The 19983-nt window shown below is 35.4% G+C and overlaps 2 protein-coding genes across 2 annotated transcripts; both read left to right on the forward strand.

Moving 5' to 3' along the window:
• Nucleotides 1-12847: 12847 nt before the first annotated feature.
• Nucleotides 12848-15562, forward strand: LOC113353786. The gene is made up of 6 exons (XM_026597283.1): nucleotides 12848-13244; nucleotides 13341-13376; nucleotides 13693-13750; nucleotides 14503-14715; nucleotides 14825-15084; nucleotides 15182-15562. Exons 4-6 carry the CDS (start codon nucleotides 14511-14513, stop codon nucleotides 15278-15280), a joined length of 564 nt encoding a protein of 187 aa, XP_026453068.1. The 5' UTR covers nucleotides 12848-13244; nucleotides 13341-13376; nucleotides 13693-13750; nucleotides 14503-14510; the 3' UTR covers nucleotides 15281-15562.
• A 1321-nt stretch (nucleotides 15563-16883) lies between these two features.
• Nucleotides 16884-18452, forward strand: LOC113351727. The gene is made up of 4 exons (XM_026595665.1): nucleotides 16884-16988; nucleotides 17444-17554; nucleotides 17638-17886; nucleotides 18166-18452. Exons 1-4 carry the CDS (start codon nucleotides 16884-16886, stop codon nucleotides 18301-18303), a joined length of 603 nt encoding a protein of 200 aa, XP_026451450.1. The 3' UTR covers nucleotides 18304-18452.
• The last annotated feature ends 1531 nt before the right edge of the window (nucleotides 18453-19983 follow it).

The raw sequence follows: 19983 nt of genomic DNA on the forward strand, positions 1-19983 counted from the left end.
GTTAGAAACCCATCCTCTGATCTATGTGGTTAACCCAGGCTATGATACCAAGATTGACTTTGTTTTCCCACCAAAAACTTTTCTTCTAATTGTGGGAAATTTTGATTTTAAGATGTGTCGATTATTAAGTTTTGAGACTAAACCTAATCACTTTAGGATATTAGGGTCGACACATTTTCTTAAGGAAGACCACCTCTTTCATTGTGGTCAGCTGTGTGAGTCAAATCTAATTGACTTAGAGGATCCCCAATTATTCAGGTTGTTGTTATGTGCTTCTAAGTTCTTAGTTGAGTTTTTCCAGACTCTAATACCTGAACCGGATCTTAACTTTGAGGAAATCCAACCGAGGAAAACCTATTATCTAGACCCAGTTATAGAACCTGAACCTGAGCCACAACTAGATGTAGTTGTCTTAAACAAGGGTATGTTCGGTATCTTTTTGGTCTGTTGCAGTTTCCTCTTCTTGTGGGTAATACTTTTTGATCCAGATGACCCACAATTATTCCGACTACTTCTATATGATTCTATGAGGTGACTAATTCCTTCCGATGTCTGGCCGAAGACTTTAAACTTAGCACTTCTTGGGAGGTAACCCAATATTCTTGCGACACGGTAATATCCTTCCTTATCTCTTTTGATTCAAGTGGTAACAGTTTCTCCTTGTTCATGGTTTTAATTTTATCTTTAGAACATTGAGGACAATGTTAGATTTAAGTTTGGGGGTATGGGAGAAACATTTTAGTCGCATTTTTGAAACTTCTAGCGTCACATAGTACCGGGTTAGCTAAGTTTACATACTGTTTCTCACCGAAAAGATAGAAATTGGAATGCTAGAGATAACAACCTATTGAGACATTAGAGAAAAAACATTGAGATCCTTGAAATTCAGGAGAGAACTTGTTCCTTTTAGAGGGTAACCGTGATGGACCTAACGAGGAAATGCCAGAAAGAAAAAGCAACCTCACAATGTAGTCTTAATTACTGGATTATTACGACTCTCTCTCAGTAGACACTTATCATCATCAACAAGCGGAGCGACATCAAAATATATGAAGAAAGTTGAAGACGTTTAAGGTTTAAAAGTAACAATAGAAAAGAATATTTCAAAAATCAAAGTTGAAGACTTAGTTACAAAAAGTTATAAGAACAAATGATATAAGTTGTTGAAGTTCATGATACCAAGACATCACAAGTTGAGAAGATCCAAGTTCTAAAGTCCTTCTCTCATGGACATTTAAACTTTTGTCTTGTTATTTTTGTCTATAAAAAAAAATGAAAAAATGAAAAAATGAAAAATGAAAAAAAATAAAATAAATCATCGTTAAGTTTTGTTCAATAAGGCCATAGGGAAGTAGAAATCTATAAAGAAGTTTCAAGCAAGAAATTAAGGAGAAAAGTTTATTGTTAAGGTTTTACGAGGTTCGAGAGTTTATCATCAATAGTTGAAGCCGAAGAAGACGTTTCTACTGAGCACTATGAGAGAGTCGAAGAGAGATGCATTTTGGTTGCTTTGTTAGTCCGCTTTCCATCTGGCACAAGATCTTTCTAGCACTGGTTTAACTCATCACACGTAATTAGTCCAGCTGTGTAGCAGATGTCCTTCTCATCTTTATCTCTCTCCTAATCTTATCCATCTGTAAATCAGCGGACGCATCTTACAATGTTTATCTAGCTGTGTAGCGGATATCTCTTTATCTAGCAGTGTTGCGGATATGTCTCCCCTTTTCTTCAGTCATCTTCAGAGCTGACACCTTTAATTTCTCTAGCATTCTAGTTATTTGCAGATAGGTTGAGGATATGTATGTCCTCATAGCTCTTTGGATACTTGTGACCAATTAGAAGTAATGGTTTTGTGGGTACACTAGGGACACCTAGTGAGTTAGGATTTTATTTTCCATATTAGTTTTGCTCGAGGACTAGCAAATAATAAGTTTGGGGGTGTTGATAGACACATTTATGTGTCTAATATGTCTCATTTGTACGTATTGTTAGTGCTCGATTTTGTATTTATTTTGTTATTTTATGTCTTTGTAGGTATTTATAGAGAAATAAGCTCTTGCGGCGAAATTGGCTCGAAAAGTGGTGTTTTACACCCTAGGATAAAGTACTAAAGGCACCCCAGAAAAAAGTTGGAAAAACCCCAGAAAAATTACTAAAGGCACCCCATGGGAATGTGTTATTCGGACTCCAGCAACGGATAAGGGGAGACCACTGGATAAGGGGTGTCCTTCTTCTAAAATTCAAATTTCATTTTTGGCGTGAAAATTTCCTTCTTCACTGACAGATTTTTGATCGAAGTTTTGAACGTGTTCTAGGGAGATTCAATGGCTGATTTTTGATATGAAGTTGTGATATGGCCTAGCAAACACGTTGTGGGCTTTTGGTTCGATCAGAATTAGCTAGAAATCGGCTAGGCAATCCACGAGTTGCAACACAGGGAAAACACGTACAGGGAGAAGATATCCACGGGTTCTGGAAGAATTTGTACGTGTTATGATGATGTGTAATGACTTGAACGACTTGTTGGAGCGTGACAAAGATAAACATGGATAGTTTTCACGTAATTGACAGCTGCAGATACGTGATCGAGATAAAAAAAAGGAAAGAAAAATATATCGTTTACTGCCGAGTAATGGGAGAATATTTGGAGTGATTGAGCAAGATTTTATGAGGTTGTTGGGTATAAAAAGGATTCTCGAGAGTCATAGAAGGATGGAGAGTTAGGTGTGAGAACAGAGTATAGAAATTAGAGTTGCAGAGAGTTGTTGCTGCTGCCATTAGAGAAGAACACGAAGAACAATAGACTGCAAGTAGCAGTCATTTTCTAGTGTCTTAAAACCGTTTCGTTTTCTTCCAGAAAAAGACTGTTGCTTCGGCGACTGTTTTGTGCTATAATTTTGTAACAGCTTCTTTGCAACATTTGTAACACCCGCAGACCATTGCAAATCTCTGTTTTTATCTTATTTCTCCAATAAAAACACCATTTGAGCTATGAGTTATCTTTTTGAGTGTGTTTTCACCATGTGGAGCTAGAACCCACCACTGGGACGACGGAGGAAGCTGTATTTCATCCTTGGGGTAATTTAATAAATTCCTTATTTACTTTTTGCATAAATTTTAAATGATTTATGATTTCTATTCATCATTTGTTATCTTATTAGATAGTGTATGCTTAGTCTTAGATGCTTTAGATACACCATGCTTGTAATTTACAATTGATGTTTTACGAAATCTACTTTGGCAAAGAATAGAGTTATTGTTTCTTTTGCTTTGAGTTATAAATGTCAAGGATTAATTTATGAACCCCATGAACATGAAAACCAGTGGAATCCCGAGTCTCGGTCTCTCTTCATCCTGTGAAAAATTTCGTATATATATTTTTCCTTATTTTTTTTATTAAATCTTAAAACAAATTCTCAACAAATCTGAGTGAACGAATCATCTTACTACAACATCATTGAAAAATACCATCAGTGTATATCCGCATTAAGTGATGCTTTGAGATTTAAAGTTCTTTGAGTGAGGGTTTATTGACGGGAGAGGTATAACCGTTTTGCGAATAGGCACGAGAATATGTTCCAGCTAGGAAACATAGATGAGCGTGAGATTTGGGTTAATTAAATGGCCTTAGACTCTATAAGATATCAAAAGTAGAAGCAGTCAGGTAGCCTTAAATTCTATAAGATATCAAAAGTAGAAGCATTCAGAAACAATTAGTTTAGAAACGTCTACAACGCAGTAGTAGACTGGTGGTAAGTGCCAACAAAACAGAAAATAATGTTCACTGGTGTCACATCAACAAAGGAGAATCAACCTTACTTTGAGGAGTATAGACAGGGGAAGGGGAAGCAGTCGGGTGGATGAATCATAAACTAACACAAACAGATGAACTAAGGAAACAATGCATAAATTAATCAATTATCACAACTAAAAATTTGCAAAGAATTAAGCTAGGGGAGAATATAAAAGAATCCAGCACAAAAAACAACAGGTTTGAGTGTAAGAGAACCTGGATTGATTGGGGGTATACCCAAATTAATTGGGGTATACCTAATGAGATAAAATCTGGTCATTTTGAAGTAAAACCAAGCCACCCCTTAACCATGTATTTTCTAAATGGCTAATACACCCTTGTTTAATTAACACTAAAAATTCTGATTAAGTTAATTAATTGAGTTTACATGAATTAATTAAATAGATTAAAACTTATGAATTTAAGTTATCAAATTTTGTTTTTGATTGAACTCATGTGGGAAGATTTTTGATGAAAAAAATTTGTTTTGAGAAGTTTTTTTGCAACGAAAATGAAAACATACTACCCAGACACTTCTAAAAAGGGGATTGCAAAGATGATGTGTGAAATCATACTCAAAATTAAAGAAGAAATCAACACTTTCAGTTCTGAAACTATGAAAAGTCGGCAGGGTCGATGAATGAAGAACATGCCGACTATATCTGGCCGAAGAGGTCTACAGATGAGTAACATGCCGACTATATTCGGCCGACAAGGTCGGTGAATGAAGAAGATGCCGATTTTATTATTTTTGACATACATGAGACTGTTGTAGATGTTTCACTAGTCGGCATCTTATTGATTTTTTACCTTGCCAGGTACCTTATAGTCGGCAAGGTCGTCAAAAAATACCGTGCCGACTATAGGATTTTTGACATACAGAGAAAGGTGTTACAAATGCATAATTAGTCGGCACGGTATAAGAATGAATACCGTGCCGACCCTGTAAATATTATTTTCAGAAACAAACCTCTTTGAAAAGTCGGCATGTTATTCATCTTATAACCTTGCCGACTAAGAATAATATATGAAAAGTCGGCATGTTGTTCATCCTAAAGCTTGCCGACTAAAAATAAATATGAAAAGTCGGCATGCTCGACAAACAAATACCATGCCGATTGTGTAACTAAAATTCAACAATTTCAAATTTTCTGATCTAATTTGTCATTCAAATAACAAAACAAAATACTATAATGAATTTAAAAGGATTAATCGACAATAAAGAAAATCATAATCGATGAAATTTTTTCATTTGAAAATGATAAAATATAAAGTAGGAGAAAGGAATTGATCATTAGATTGATGATGAAGGAGAAGGAAAGAAATTAATAAAGTTTTGATCTAAAATCCAAAAGGGGTGGTTTTGGTTATTATTAAGAGAAGGGTAATTAGGTAACTTTACACATATTAGACATTCCTTAACCTCTATTATGGTTGGGAACAAAATGGGCATACCCCAATCTGGCCAGGTAAGAGAAAGGGGTTAAATTATAACCAAGTAAACACCTAAAATACCTCAATAAAAAACAGGGCACAAACTGTTTAGAGAACACCAAGACAAGGGAATGGGTATTAGAGTACAGTAGCAGATTTAGTAATTATATAAGATACAAGAATACAAATATCTCAAAAGCACTGTGTATGACAGAGAGATTAAGACACGCATAACCTACTTAAGAAACAGACAGGTAGCTATAATTAGTTACACAGGTACAAGCCAAAAGCACTCTGTATTTTTTTTTATCGGTAAATAAAATTATATTAAGAAGTAGGCATATTACAAAGCTGCAAAAGCCACCATACAGAGGAAAGCCAAAAGCACTACGTAGAAACGGAGAGATCGAGATACACGCCAAAAATTACTAAAGGATATGCAAACTACAAGCACTAGTATAAACTGTCACATAGGCCACATCTTCAGATCAAAAGCCTAGCCACACCAAAATATTTTTCCGTGGCTACAGGCATATATTGTTGTTGTGGCCACGTTGATCACTCTGCTGTAGCCATATGATACTATTTGTCTATGGTTTTAAGTATAAACCCATGACCTGTAACCATAGATAGGTATATGGTCACGTTAAACAATTGTGTGCGTGTCTAATGCGTAGGGTGGCAACAGACACGCCTATTCAGCCGAGGCGGAAAACAAAATTATTTGGCCATATTAATTCTTTTATATGTCCAAAATCTAGGGTTTATTAGACACTTTAATTCACTGAGGCAAAATCAAATATATTAGCCACTGGGATTTTAAAGAAATAGACACAGTTGTCCAACATATCCAAAGATAGACATATAACTACATGAAATTCAATTTTTTTGGATTATCATATAGCACGAATACGTTTACGTATTCAGAGTGTTTATATATCATATGCAGTTGCTATCCGATAAAAATTAGCTATGTACGATCAAGGTCATTAGTAGTGACTGGTTAACACCGTGTACTATGTGCACATGGCCTTAGCAACTTCGTGGTCGGTGTATCCATTTTTTTCCTTCTCTGAGAAACCGAATGAAAATATCAGTTCCTCGATCAACTGCAACAAGTGTTTTATTTTGTGTTATATCTTTTTTGCCTTCTATTTTGTATGTTGGCCGGGCCAGAGATAGTTGGAGATTTCTGTATTCAGCTGCTTCATCATAAAACCAAATGTTTGGCACTATTGATTAAAAAAAGTGTCATCTATTGGCTTTGGAGAGAGTAGAGTAATCATAGAATATTGTTTAACATCACAAAACAAATTCAATAAAATGTCGGACTGTAACATTTTTCTTCATAAGAAATTTATTAGTTAGAACAAGAAAAAAAATGTATACAGATAATGCATTTTATATTTTTGAGAAAAAATAAAATGTATATGACAAAACATGAAAACTTTTGCACATATAGTAACTCAACAAAGTCAATATCTTTTATTGCACACGAGTAACTCAAAGTCATTGAATATCTTTCGTTAAGATTAGGCATCAACAATATCAATTAACCAAGCAAAAGTTACACAGCTCGTCCAATGTTTCACTAGCCTATAACAGTCATTCTTTTTTGCTCAAAAATAAAGACAGAAACCAAAATTTTCGATGCAAATAGATGGACTAATTAACTTTCAGGAAACTAAACAACAAGATTTACGGCACTAGCAATCCCTGGCTACATTCCTTCCCAATTGGACCAGTAATTGCTGATCCTGAAATTCAAACAGTAGAAAATTTAAACAGTAAAAAAAATTACCATAAAATTACAACCAAACGAGTATATTTGTACTTGTACGAAGAATCACAAGAACTAAACTTCCACATATATACGTGGATTTGTAGCTAACATTTTACCGGTCCAAAGATTAAGCTCGGGAAACATACAGTAGTGCGGGAAACAAAAAACTAGTAGTAATAAGAGGCAAGAAAACAAAAATACAAAAATTAAGCAGATAGCCCACAATCAGGAATTTTACATTAAGCAGGTCAAAAGTACTCAATGGAAAGTTGACAACCAAGTTCCAAAGACTAGTAATTATGTATTGATATTTGAGACACCAAAGTCGACAGAACTTTCAGAATGAACCTAACTTAAGCTACCAACAACATGAAATTGAGATATCTAATTTCATAAATGTCAACCAAAATGCACAGACTCAAAGAGATCATACAACAAAGCAAATATAAACGTTTCACTATATAACAAAAATAAATACCAACATTTTAAGCAACATGACAAAAAATATACCAACTGTCATTCTCTTGGATCTTTATTTAAGAGTGACCAGAGTAGGAAGTTTCCAAGTACAAGAGTAGCAATTGCAATTGAAGTTCCATATGAGACACGAATGAAATCATGTCATTTTCGAGCATGCTAAGGAACAGGAATAAACAAAAGGACCATCATTTCCGTTCTATCAAAATCATGTCACTAACTGAATAACCACAGATTAAAGGAAATAAAGCGACGTACCAGCGGGAGTGTGTCATTTTGGCTTGCGTATAAGTAAACCCCGGCAGTCAGTTCGGAAGTAATCATTTCGAGATTCTTTACCCAAGTCTTGTGGATCTACAGCCGACAAGACATTATCATTCCGAGAAAAAACTACTGTACTGAATTCCTCATCGTTGCCATCATCATCATACGCATCTCTATAATTTTTGGGAGGTGTCACAAAAACAATAGACTTTTTCTTATTTAGCTGGTCTTTGACATAAAATACCTGCCTAGCTTGTGAGGCTAAAATAAAAGGATCATTTTTGTGACCCAACATGGTAAGCTCAACAATATTGTAGCCAAGACTATCTCTTTTGACCCCGCGTTTATTGTCAACCCAATTGCACTTGAACAAATGAACATTTCTTTCACCGTAATCTAACTCCCATATCTCTTCCAAGACACCATAATAAGACGATTTACCATATGTTACGCCATCATCTCTAGATATGTGCATGTCATTTTCCGCAGCGCTAACCCCACTATTCTGGAGAATTTTACCATCACGAGATTTTGTGCGGAATAGATATCCATTGATGCGATATACGATGTATTTCGTTACTTCGTAGTGCGGGCCGTGTGATATCCATCTTAAGTTCTCTGAGATACTTTTTATGTCCACTGCCAACTGTTTCTCAACCTGAAATTCATTATCATGATGAACCTTGACTATAAAGGAATATAACACATCAAACATGACACCTTTTCTATAACCTATTACCTCATTTCTTAACCAATCGCCAAACGAGTTAAAGTGCTCTCTCTCCTGCCATGCTCGCTTTTTAGTAGAATATTTAGTTTGCAAATAGAGCTTATGTCGGATGGTATGTACAAAACCAATGTTATTATATTTTGAACTCTCGGAAAAAAAAGAAGGAAAATAAACAAATTAATACTTACTCTATGTAGGGCTCAATTTCAGGCGTGTTCTCCATTACATAGAAATGTGCTTGTCTCAACTGGTCACAGGTAACTTTAAACGGCTCTCCATCTAATAGCGGTTCTCCATCCATAACAGCTTCAGAATCCTGACCATGGTGAGATGTATTATGCCTATCCAAAGGAATACCAATTGTCCTGATGCTTCTATGGTACTCAAAATATATCTCAATCGTCTCTTCTGCAACATTCTCTTCGGCAATGCATCCACAAGGTTGATTCTTGTTCCGCACATGCCCCTTGATAACCTTCGTACACCCTTCGAAAGGATACATCCATCGAAAGCAAACCGGACCACATAATTTCACTTCCCTGGTAAGATGTACAGTTAAATGAATCATGATGTTGAAAAAGGATGGAAGAAAATACTTATCTAGTAAGCATAACGTCACACAGAGATCCTCTTGCAATTTATCTAGCTCTTCCACGTTGATTTCTTTGGCATATATTGATTTGAAGAAGAAACAAAACCTGATAATAGCATATCTCACAGTTGTAGGCATAATTGATCGAATTGCCACAGGAAAAAATTGTTGCATAAGCATATGATAATCATGATATTTAAGTACGATCAGCTTACGCTCTTTTTTTTTCACAAGGGTGGAAAAATTCGAACAATACCCTTATGGAACTCTTAACTCAGATAGTGTCTCCAAGAATATGTCATTTTCTTCCGTGGTTAATGTATAACATGCTGCGGGAAGTATCGTTCCTTTGTCTTCTGTATTAGGTTGCAACTCTGGTTTATGAAGTCACTGCGAGCAAGAGAAGCCAAGGATAAACAGATTTGGTGGAAGATCAAGAAACCAAAGACCATTACAAATTAAGGGGGAGTGTTAGAATATTCTAATTTGTAATGTTCTCCTTAGTAAGATAAGTGTGAATAGAGTTTAGTCTTGTTATGTGAACAAAATAAAAAAAGTTATGGTGTGTCTACCAGTGTGTGTACATATTACATTTAAGGGTAACTGTTATTTCCTCTTGACCCCTTCTAGATATAGCTTCTATCAGATTTGTAGACAACATCATGTTCTCAGCTTTGATTCATTCAGAAGTAGCATTTTCGGATGAAGCTCTTCCAAAGATTGTTCACCAAAATCAACCGTTTTGAGAATCAACTCACAAAGTACCTGAGAATGTGAAAACACAATTGAGTTAATCTGTCGTTTCCAATGGAGAAATCGAATACAAAGTTGTAAATCAAAAACTAAGCAGAAATTTACCCTTTTCCCCAATTGTGGTTGAACCTAATTGAGTTTTGACAATTTCTTCTACATTAATAAGAATGATTTTAGATTCAAATATTGTTGAATTTAAAAATTAAAAATGACTCTTACACAGTCGATAATGAAGATTCGCAATGGCGATTCTCTGTGATTCGAGAAAGAAGTGAGAAATCTAGACCGAGAGAAGGAAATTTCCTGCGTGTAATTTAAGGGGTTTCTGGTTTGGTGTTTGGAAACATAAATGGGGACTGGTGTGATAGTGCACGTGTCTGGTGTATCAGCTAGGTGCATTTTTTTTCCTTTTTTTTAAAGCAAACTAGGTGCATTTGAAAAGGGAGAATTTCATTATTAAAAAGGAAAAAAAAGTAAAAGAATAAAATAAATTATATTAATTAAGAAAATAAATTCAAATCTTATATTTAATTTTTCTGGTCGATAACGAATATATATAATGTTAAGCTCAAGATTTCGATTGAATTACGAGCACAATTGAATTGAATTAGATGATACATGGTCATTACGGGCACGGTCGAGTGATCTTCTGGTAAAATTGTGGATATTTTGATTGAACTAGAAGGAAATACATACACAATAAGCATAATCACCCATAATGACTATGATCAAGTGATTTTTGAGTGTAATTTTTCATTATGATAAAACTTGATCGAACTTTAATAAAAAAATATTTATATTGTTTTTGATTTATTATAATTGAAGGGTCAATTTTTATTCATGTAACTAAATTTTGACACAAATTGCCTCAATTCAAAAAGATGAAGTTACCTTACTCGAGCTCGTTCCAACTCGATCGCTTGAATATGAAAGGATGAACTTCCAATTTATTCAGTTTTCCTCGAATTCGTTCCAACTCGATCGGAATTTCAAATGAAGTGTCCAGTATTGATTATGTAACTAAATTATGACGCAAATCGTCTCAATACGAAAGGATAATGTTCCAGTTTCTTTAGTTTTCCTCGAACTCGTTCTAACACGATCAGATTTTTGATTGAAGTGTCGAGTCTTAATTATGTAACTAAATTTTGACGCAAATCATCTCAATACGAAAGGATGATATTCCTGTTTCTTCAGTTTTCCTCGAATTCTTTCCAACTCGATCAGAATTTCAACTGAAGTGTCGAGTCTTGATTATGCACCTAAATTTTTACCCAAACCGCGTGAATTCGAAAGGATGAAGTTCCACTTTCTTCAGCTTTCCTCAAATTCTTTCTAACTCGATCAAAATTTCAGTTTAAGTGTCGAGTCTTGATTATGCAACTAAATTTTTACCCAAACCACATGATTTCGAAAGGATGAATTTCTCGTTTCTTTAGTTTTCCTCGAATTCTTTCCAACTCGATCAAAATTTCAGTTGAAGTGTCAAGTCTTGATTATGCACCTAAATTTGTACTCAAACCGCGTGAATTCGAAAGGATAAAGTTCCATTTTCCTCGAATTTTTTCCAACTCGATCAAAATTTCAGTTGAAATGTCGAGTCTTGATTATGCACCTAAATTTTTACCCAAACCACGTGAATTCGAAAAGATGAAGTTCCGGTTTCTTCAGTTTTCCTCGAATTCCTTCCAACTCGATCAAAATTTCAGTTGAAATGTCGAGTCTTGATTATGTAACTAAATTTTTACCCAAACCGCGTGAATTCGAAAGGATGAAGTTCTAGTTTCTTCAGTTTTCCTCGAATTCTTTCCAACTTGATCAAAATTTCATTTGAAATGTCGAGTCTTGATTATGCAACTAAATTTTTACCCAAATCGCATGAATTCGAAAGGATGAAGTTCCAGTTTCTTTAATTTTTCTCGAATTCTTTCCAAATCGATCAAAATTTCAGTTGAGATGTCGAGTCTTGATTATGCAACTAAATTTTTACCCAAACCGCATGAATTCGAAAGGATGAAGTTCCAGTTTCTTCAGTTTTCCTCGAATTCTTTCCAACTCAATCAAAATTTCAGTTGAATCGTCCAGTCTTGATTATGCAACTACATTTTTACCCAAACCGCATGAACTCGAAAGGTTGAAGTTCCAGTTTTATCAATTTTCCTCGAATTCTTTCCAACTCAATCAAAATTTCAGTTGAAGTGTCGAGTCCTGATTATGCACCTAAATTTTTAACGCAACCGCGTGAATTCTAAAGGATGAAGTTCCACTTTCTTCAATTTTCCTCGAATTCTTTCCAACTCGATCAAAATTTCAGTTTAAGTGTCGAGTCTTGATTATGCAACTATCCGCATGATTTCGAAAGGATGAAGTTCCTGTTTCTTCAGTTTTCCTCGAATTCTTTCCAACTCGATCAAAATTTCAGTTGAAGTGTCAAGTCTTGATTATGCACCTAAATTTTTACCCAAACCGCATGAATTCGAAAGGATTGAAGTGTCGAGTCTTGACTACCGACAACATCTCGCTGCAATTCCACTGTAACATTTATAGTCAAGTAACATAATTTTATGCGAAACTGGACAACTACCGTAATAATTGCAGCATGCCATATAACTAATAACCACCGACTTGATTATGAGCGAGACCAGGAAATATTCCATCGATCACAGAGTATCATATACAATAACTCTAATTTCTAATTTTAATTAAATTTGTGTGGCAATATTATTTTATTATACTCACAAAAACAATTTTACCAAAAAAACTTTACATTCTTTTTTTATTGGTGCCAGTCAACCCAGTCAAATCCGTTTAAAAATAGTAAAAGATAACTTTGGAGTGGAAAGAGCTATAGTTTAATGCCAAGTCACATTCGAGATTGTGTGAGTCTCAGTAGAGGTATGTGCTTGGTGGGCTTATGGCGTGTACGTTTACTAAAAGAAATATAAAAAGAAAGAAAATAAGGAAAGACGCGTGTCGTTGATGTCACGGATGTCAAAAGAAAGTTTTCTTCCAAATCTGTTCTAGATCTACCGTATCTTCCTCACTTCATCCCATCTCTATCCTCATCTTCGGTAAAAAAAAATTCTTTCGGAAATTCTAATATTTTGGCAGAAAATTAGGGGTTATTTAGAGGAGATATGGTCTGCAATTTTGGAAATTTTTCAGCATTGTCGTAGGATGAAAATCTGATGTAAACAAGGATATCTTGACAAGGAATGGAAGAAGAACATCTAGCGGGAATAATCTCGGTCAATATTTTTCTCGATTTGAACCTTAACAATTTCATTTGGCGGGATGAAATCAAAAGAAAATCGTTTTGGGCGGGGATTATTCCCGCTTGCTGTGAATCTGTCCGCCTATATAAAGAGCCCTAAAATGATAAAGAAATTGCATCGAATTTCATCTTCATCTTATTTAGGTATGTTTTCTTCTGGATTTCTCATCAACTAGAAAGGGAACCCTTAGCCTTGAATTTTTTGTTTAAACCCTAATTGGTTTTAATTTCTGTTGACAGGGAACTTATCTGAATTGGATTGTGGTTTTCTTAAAGGTATAATTCTCAAACTTGATTTTACTGAATTACAATTTTCTAAATACATTCTCGGTTTTTTTTATATCTTGGGTAAAATAGTTACAGGTTATGAATATTTTCTTTTGATACTGTGGGTTTTACTCTTCATGGTTTTGTTGTGGCTGGTTAATTCCCTAATGACCTAGATGTTATGTTTGTTCAATTTGATTCTGATGTTACTTGGCATTTTTAATTCCCTGTGTATTTTTTCTTGTATCACTTGGCATTTTAATTATTAGTCCTAATGTGTAAATTTCCATTGAGATGTGCTCATTATTTTCTCTCTTAATATCAGGTGCAATTGTCGCAGCTGAAGCCGAAGAAAGGGAAGCCGAATAATACGTTTGGATTGAGTGAGTATTTCCATGTGGATAAGCTGAGGATAGAATGTTTGTCTTAGTTTATGTTTCTCGTATTGTTGTTATGTACGTATATTATCTTGTATGGAAGTCAGAATTAGGGAGCACTTAATATATAAGATCTTGTACAAAGTTAGTAGTATCCTGTAACATAGCTGGACACCTAGGAAAAACATTGAGCTCACTGCAAAAGCTTTTCCCTGTCATATACGTTCTCTTGTCATATCCAATCTTTATTTGTCATGCGATTTTTTGGCGATCTTCCCTATAAAAATATAGTACACAAAGCTTGTGCAAATTCTCAAAAAGCCTCCACATTCTGATGCAGGTGTTTAGATTAGACCAGATGAGGGACCTGGGATCTGGACTTTAGATGGATATAGGTTGGAGTCGTTAGACCAAATGTCAGTCAACAAATTAGGTAGATGTAGTGCAAAATATGTATGCACATATTTATTTTCCACCTGCAATAGCTTATGTAGGCGATATTTCTTTAGCAGAACAATACTTATGCAGAAAGTAACTAGCCTGCATCATAGAAGATTTGTCTTAGTTTATGTTTCTCGTATTGCTGTTATGTAGGTATACTATCTTGTATGAAAGTCAGAATTAGGGAAAACATAATGTATAGGATCTTTTACAAAGTTATTGGTATCCTGTAACATAGCTGAACACCTAGGTATTATATTTGAGTTCTATGTTTGGATCACTCGTAAATCATCTTAATTATGTTCATGTATATGCAGTTTCTGATATGTCTACACACAAGAACTTGAGTTGCGATCCAGAGTATGATGATGAGTATGCTGACAATGAGACTGCAGTCTTGGAGGCTCGAGCCTTGCAGAATGGAGAAGAGTCAGAGGATGAAGGCGAAGATAGCGACGATGGTAGCTCCAGTTCTGATGGCAGTAGATCCAGTTCTGATGATGAATCTGCTGAAAGTTCTGAGCATCTTGGTAATGTTAGACCTGTTATACTAGCCTGATTTCTATTTTGGACTTAGATAGAATGAGTTTTCTCTTACACCAGGTTTACTCTTATTGTGGGTTTTTAATCTATAAAAAGACACAGGGGAACCAAAGAGTAAAGCAGAGTCTAAAGAGAAGAATGTCCGAGGTTTAACTAGGCTAAAGAAGCTAAGGAAAAATTGGAATGGCCAGAAACGTGTGATAGAATTTGATAAATTGGGTCATTTTAAGGGGAAGTACAAATCTGAAATTGCTAGTTACATGGGTGTAATAGTACGTCGGGACGTAGGTCTCAGGCACTTGAATTGGAAGAAAGTAAAGATAGAGTTGAGGGATAAGTTATGGGACGAACTAGTGGTATGTGTATACTGATTTCTATATTTAATGTTAATATATATTTGTTACTAATTTTTGCTGAGTTACCGCCATTAACATCCAATTCATATTTTGGCAGCGGTTTTATGAAATTGAGGAGACTAGGAGAAATCGAATTATGAAATACTTCGGTGAACATTTGCGCAATTTTAGAAGAAAACTGTATGTAGGGGTGTAAGTAATACCCGAAAATACTCAGCCTGCCTGTACCCGCCCGAGCCCGCCTGTAAACGAAGTAGCCCAAAGCCTGTTATGGTCCGTCATGGGACACCCGACATGGCCTGGCTTAATTTATTGGGCGGTCCCGGGGTTTGCAATTAATTATGGTACTCGGCCTGATACCCAGCCTGGTACCCGGCCTGGTACCCGGCCTGAAAGCCTTCTATGTGCCATTAATCATTTAATATCCTCTTAAAAAGACTTAAGCATTACAATTTTATAATTGTAAATTTTGTGTCAAGAAAAATAAAGTATATAGTTGTTTTTACTTATAATTAACCTTTTCAAAACATTAGTGGTAATATATTTTCTTATTAGAAAGTTTACTATACTCTAATTAATTAATTATTATAGGCTAAAATTTAAAATTTGTCATTGTAATTTAAATATAAAATAATACTATCACTTACGGTATGCAATGTTAGAAAGGAAAGGATATCGTATTAAAAGTAAATAAATTTAATATCGTTCATTTGAAAATTTAAACTGAAAAAAAAATTGTGGCATGTCCGGCCCGATCTGGCCTGCCCGTATAAAAAGCGGGCTTTGGACGGTCTTTGGGTAGCAAATTATCTACTTTTGCCCGGTCTGAAATTGTTTACGGGCTCATAAATATTAAGCCTGGCCTGCCCGACCTGTCTTAGTTTTTGGGCCGGGCGGCCCGGCCTGCCCGAATTTACACCCCTAACTGTATGTGAAGTTTATAGTGCCCAATTTGGGTAAACCTGCTAAACTTATGACTATTCCTGAACAATATCGTTTGTTGCTGAACCAAGAACAATGGGACAACTTCGTAGACTTGAGGCTGTCTGCTGAATGCAAGGTTGTATATTACACGCTTTAGTATCATTATCAATATTAATTTCATTAATTAGTCTAAATTTTTTATGAATGAAATTCTTTTAATCTATGTGTTCAGAAATTGTCCACTAGGGGAGTTGAGGCGCGTGAGCACCACAAATATGACCATAGGTTGGGAAGAGCAGGATATGCGGCACTCCAGTTTGTTATCATACGACAATGTCCTGATAGCTTGTATGCTTAATTAGAGGGTACATCTAATAATGATATGAAGAGTTTATCTAATATTTGGCTTGTGTATCTAATAATTACTAGATTGAAGAAAAAAAGATTCGTGAAGATGAAAATCCTTCACGGTCTTTACTGTGGAGGAAGGCACATCAAAACAAAAATGGAGAATATGATGATGATGGTGTTAGGGAAAAGGCAACACAACTTGTAATGCGACTGAAACTACCTAGATATTTGTTATGTGTTTGAGTGAATGTGCAAATTAAGTTTGTTTTAATTGATTAACACTTTTAATCCCCTAAATTTTTTGTGCAGGAGGAGTTTTATAAGCAGCTGGAAGATGAACTTTAACAAAAAAGCCAGGCACAGATTCTGTCACACTTGTGTTTGGGGAAGAACATGGTGGGCGTGTAAGATGTGCAGGCAAGGGAGTAACTCCAACAACATACTGGAACCTGCCACGGAAAGGAGCGTCCAAGGAGCACATTGAACTGAAGAAACAGCTGGATGATGAAAGACGTGTGAACCAAATGGAGAGAGATAGGAAGGATAAAGAAATGAAGGAACTGAAGGAAGCAATGAATGTACAAGCAAAAATGATGAACAGCTTAATGTCTCAGCTCAAATCTCAAGGAGTATTGGAAAAAAAAATCCAACAACAAAAAGGCACGGGTAAGCATATTCCATATTGCTTATAGGTATGTTTTGTTTTGATTTGTGCTGAATTTCTATGTTGCTGGTTTATATCAGTATTTTTAACTAGGTATGTTTAAATTCATCTAAGCAATTTTGATTAAGTATGTATTTCCTAATAAAATTGAAGTATCTAATATTTCTTTACCCTGTCAACTGCACTCTACAGAAATCTCCTATTATAGAGAAGTCTCTTATGCCTGAGGTCCCTGTTAGAAGCAATTCTCCAATTGAAAGACAGTAATCAAATTCAAATAGCAAGTCCCCTGAATCTCAACGTACATCTCAGTCGGCGACATCGAAAGACAAATATGAACTCCAAATGGTGTTCTTTTTTTTGCCGGTAGTTAATAAATATATAGTGTTTTGAGAGTTAAATATGTTGATGTTAATATAGCATATCTGTTTGCAGACTGGAAAATTCAAACAAACGTCTCTTGCTTCTGAGCATCAGTCCCTTAACTCTCAGGACGAATCTCAATCTAAAGACCAAACTGAGTTGTCAACGATATGTCCTTTTTGTAGATGTTTAAATCCTTAGCGTTTTGAGAGTTGAATCTGTTGATGTTAATATAGCATATATGTTTGCAGATTGGTAAGTGCAAACTGGCTAGTGCGACACTGAGAAACATCATTGCATTGGGTACCATTCTTCCATCAAAACCAAATCAGTTAGTACATGGAGATCCACTCAAGGATGATTGTGTTAAAGTGTCGGTTGATAAAGCGATATTTCCGAATCATTCTCTGCCAATCCAATCTTCTCATCTCAAAACAGTAAGGGATGCTGAAAAATCTTTTGTAGCTTGGCCCAAAGAGTTTGTGATCTCTTGCTCTACTGTAAGTTCCTATATTCCTTAATTTAGTCCATCTGTTATAACAAATATGTGCGACCATGCACAAGCTTGCTTGTGTAGCTTTGACATCATCTCTGAACATGCTTGACTCAACTGAATGCTATGTTCAGTAATGTAGCCGTTAACACAAGCAAATATGAGATAACTATATTTTGTCCCCGTTGCACATATTTTTTATGTTTGTTGAGGCAGTTAACGGAGAACATTTGAGTTATTACCTTAGCATAGTTTGTTGCCTTATACATCCACTTGCTTGCTGCAGAACCAACCACTTTCAGACCCTGGTGAACATGATGCCGACCCAAAGACTAAGAAGACAAAGAAGAAGAAGAAACCTTCGACGAAGAGTGGGGAACTGAAGTCTCAGAGATCCAGCAAGAGACTCAAGACTGCAGCCTAATTAACTAAGAGAAATAGTTGTGGACTGAAGAGTTCGGATGTTTAAGATTTAAATTTCCCTTTCAAATTTTGTTATCTTAAGGTTATTGCCCAACTGTTCAGATATTGAGATGTTTATCATATGATTAATAAAATTTATTTTTGGTTCAATTTTAATCCTGGTGTGATTAAATTTTGTGAATGGTTATTAAGATGAGTTTTGCTACACGTGATAGAAAGAGGAGGCCAATAGGTCCCTAAAGACTCGGTATAGGTGGCCAATACTGCATTCATGTGGTTGAGTATAAGATACAACCACCATTTAGATTCAAAACCATGGCCAAAGAATAAACCGAGCTATGAAAATTTCAATATTTTAGCGTCATGGTTTATCAATATTTTGAGTGGTTAAAAACTAATATTTGCCATATTGAATACGTTTTGTGTGATTTTATAAAGTTTAGCGCCATGGTTAATTGTATCTCCCATGTCTGAAACGTGAACAACTGAAAACATTATGTGTGATTTTATAAAGTTCAGCGCCATGGTTTATCATATTTTCCTTGTGTCCAAAACGTGAATAACAACCACATTGAAAACATTTGGTGCGACTTTCGATAGCTTTTATCCATGGTGCTGCAAATTTGTAGCAGCCATAACTAATCAATTGGCCATGTAAAAATATTTATCATGTGTTCGAAAATATGGATGGTCATGGTAATATAGATTGAACGTGACTGTAAGTCATGTATTGTTCAATTATTTTCCGTGTGACCGAATGATAGAGATGGCCATCGTTAAGAAAAATTAGTGTGACGCTAGGGTAATTGTAACTCATGAATTGGCCATATAAAATGAATTTTGCGTGTCCGATTGATGACAAAGGCCATGGCTAAAATAAAGTTCACGTGACTTTAAGTTAAATTTTAGCCACGTTTAAATCAAATTGTGTGTTTATAAGGATCTTATGGCCACGGTGATAGGTAAAATTCTTGACTACATAAAAAAATATGAGTATCATATAGACACGGTTATAGAGGTTTCGGCCATGGTAAATCATGTCTAATAGTCACACAAATTTTATGTAGCCATAAAGGTATCCATTTGTCACGACACTTGATACCACATTTCTGGAATGAAAAACACCGATAGAACCCTAATAGTTAAGACTAGCTATAATGCAGATAACCTAGTATCAAAAGCACACGCAAAAAAGAGGTTAAAAAGTATTGGTTTACACAAGAGATAACTGGAATTCCCCGTCCCATAGACGAGTGACATCAGTTCAAGTACGAGGGTGGTCAACACAGACTAGGATGAAGAGGAGTTCCTGTCTTGTTTTTAGTCATTCTTATTAATTGGTGTTGCTGGTTGGTATTGTTGTTGGTGGCTGCTATTGAAGGACAATGCTTCCTCTTCATTTGTTCCTGATACATGATCCTATTTTTTGCCTCTTGGTGGAGTTGTATTGTGCAGTCAACTGCAAATATTCTTCATGAAAAACTTGGTTGTGAATGCTGATTTTCGATGAGGAACCAATGTGTCTGCTAAGTAGGCTTTGCCGCCGCTCCAGATTATATATCTTTAGAAGACCATATTTTTGTATGTGTGATGGGCTAGAAGTTTCATATGATAGGAAGTCTGGTTAAATGTCAGAGCATAGAAGCTAACAGAGCTTCGAGATTTAGGCAGTGCATGGACT

This window comes from Papaver somniferum, chromosome 2 (assembly GCF_003573695.1).
Source record: "Papaver somniferum cultivar HN1 chromosome 2, ASM357369v1, whole genome shotgun sequence".
In the NCBI taxonomy this organism is placed as follows: domain Eukaryota; kingdom Viridiplantae; phylum Streptophyta; class Magnoliopsida; order Ranunculales; family Papaveraceae; genus Papaver; species Papaver somniferum.

Excerpts from the sequence above, each read along its gene's own strand:
- LOC113353786 (XM_026597283.1), top strand. The coding sequence starts at position 14,511 with ATGTCTACACACAAGAACTTGAGTTGCGATCCAGAGTATGATGATGAG. Across the intron at positions 14,716-14,824 it reads TGAAAGTTCTGAGCATCTTG|ACACAGGGGAACCAAAGAGT; the intron begins GTAATGTTAGAC and ends ATCTATAAAAAG. Across the intron at positions 15,085-15,181 it reads AGTTATGGGACGAACTAGTG|CGGTTTTATGAAATTGAGGA; the intron begins GTATGTGTATAC and ends ATATTTTGGCAG.
- LOC113351727 (XM_026595665.1), top strand. The coding sequence starts at position 16,884 with ATGGAGAGAGATAGGAAGGATAAAGAAATGAAGGAACTGAAGGAAGCA. Across the intron at positions 16,989-17,443 it reads CTCAGCTCAAATCTCAAGGA|CATATCTGTTTGCAGACTGG; the intron begins GTATTGGAAAAA and ends ATGTTAATATAG. Across the intron at positions 17,887-18,165 it reads TTGTGATCTCTTGCTCTACT|AACCAACCACTTTCAGACCC; the intron begins GTAAGTTCCTAT and ends TGCTTGCTGCAG.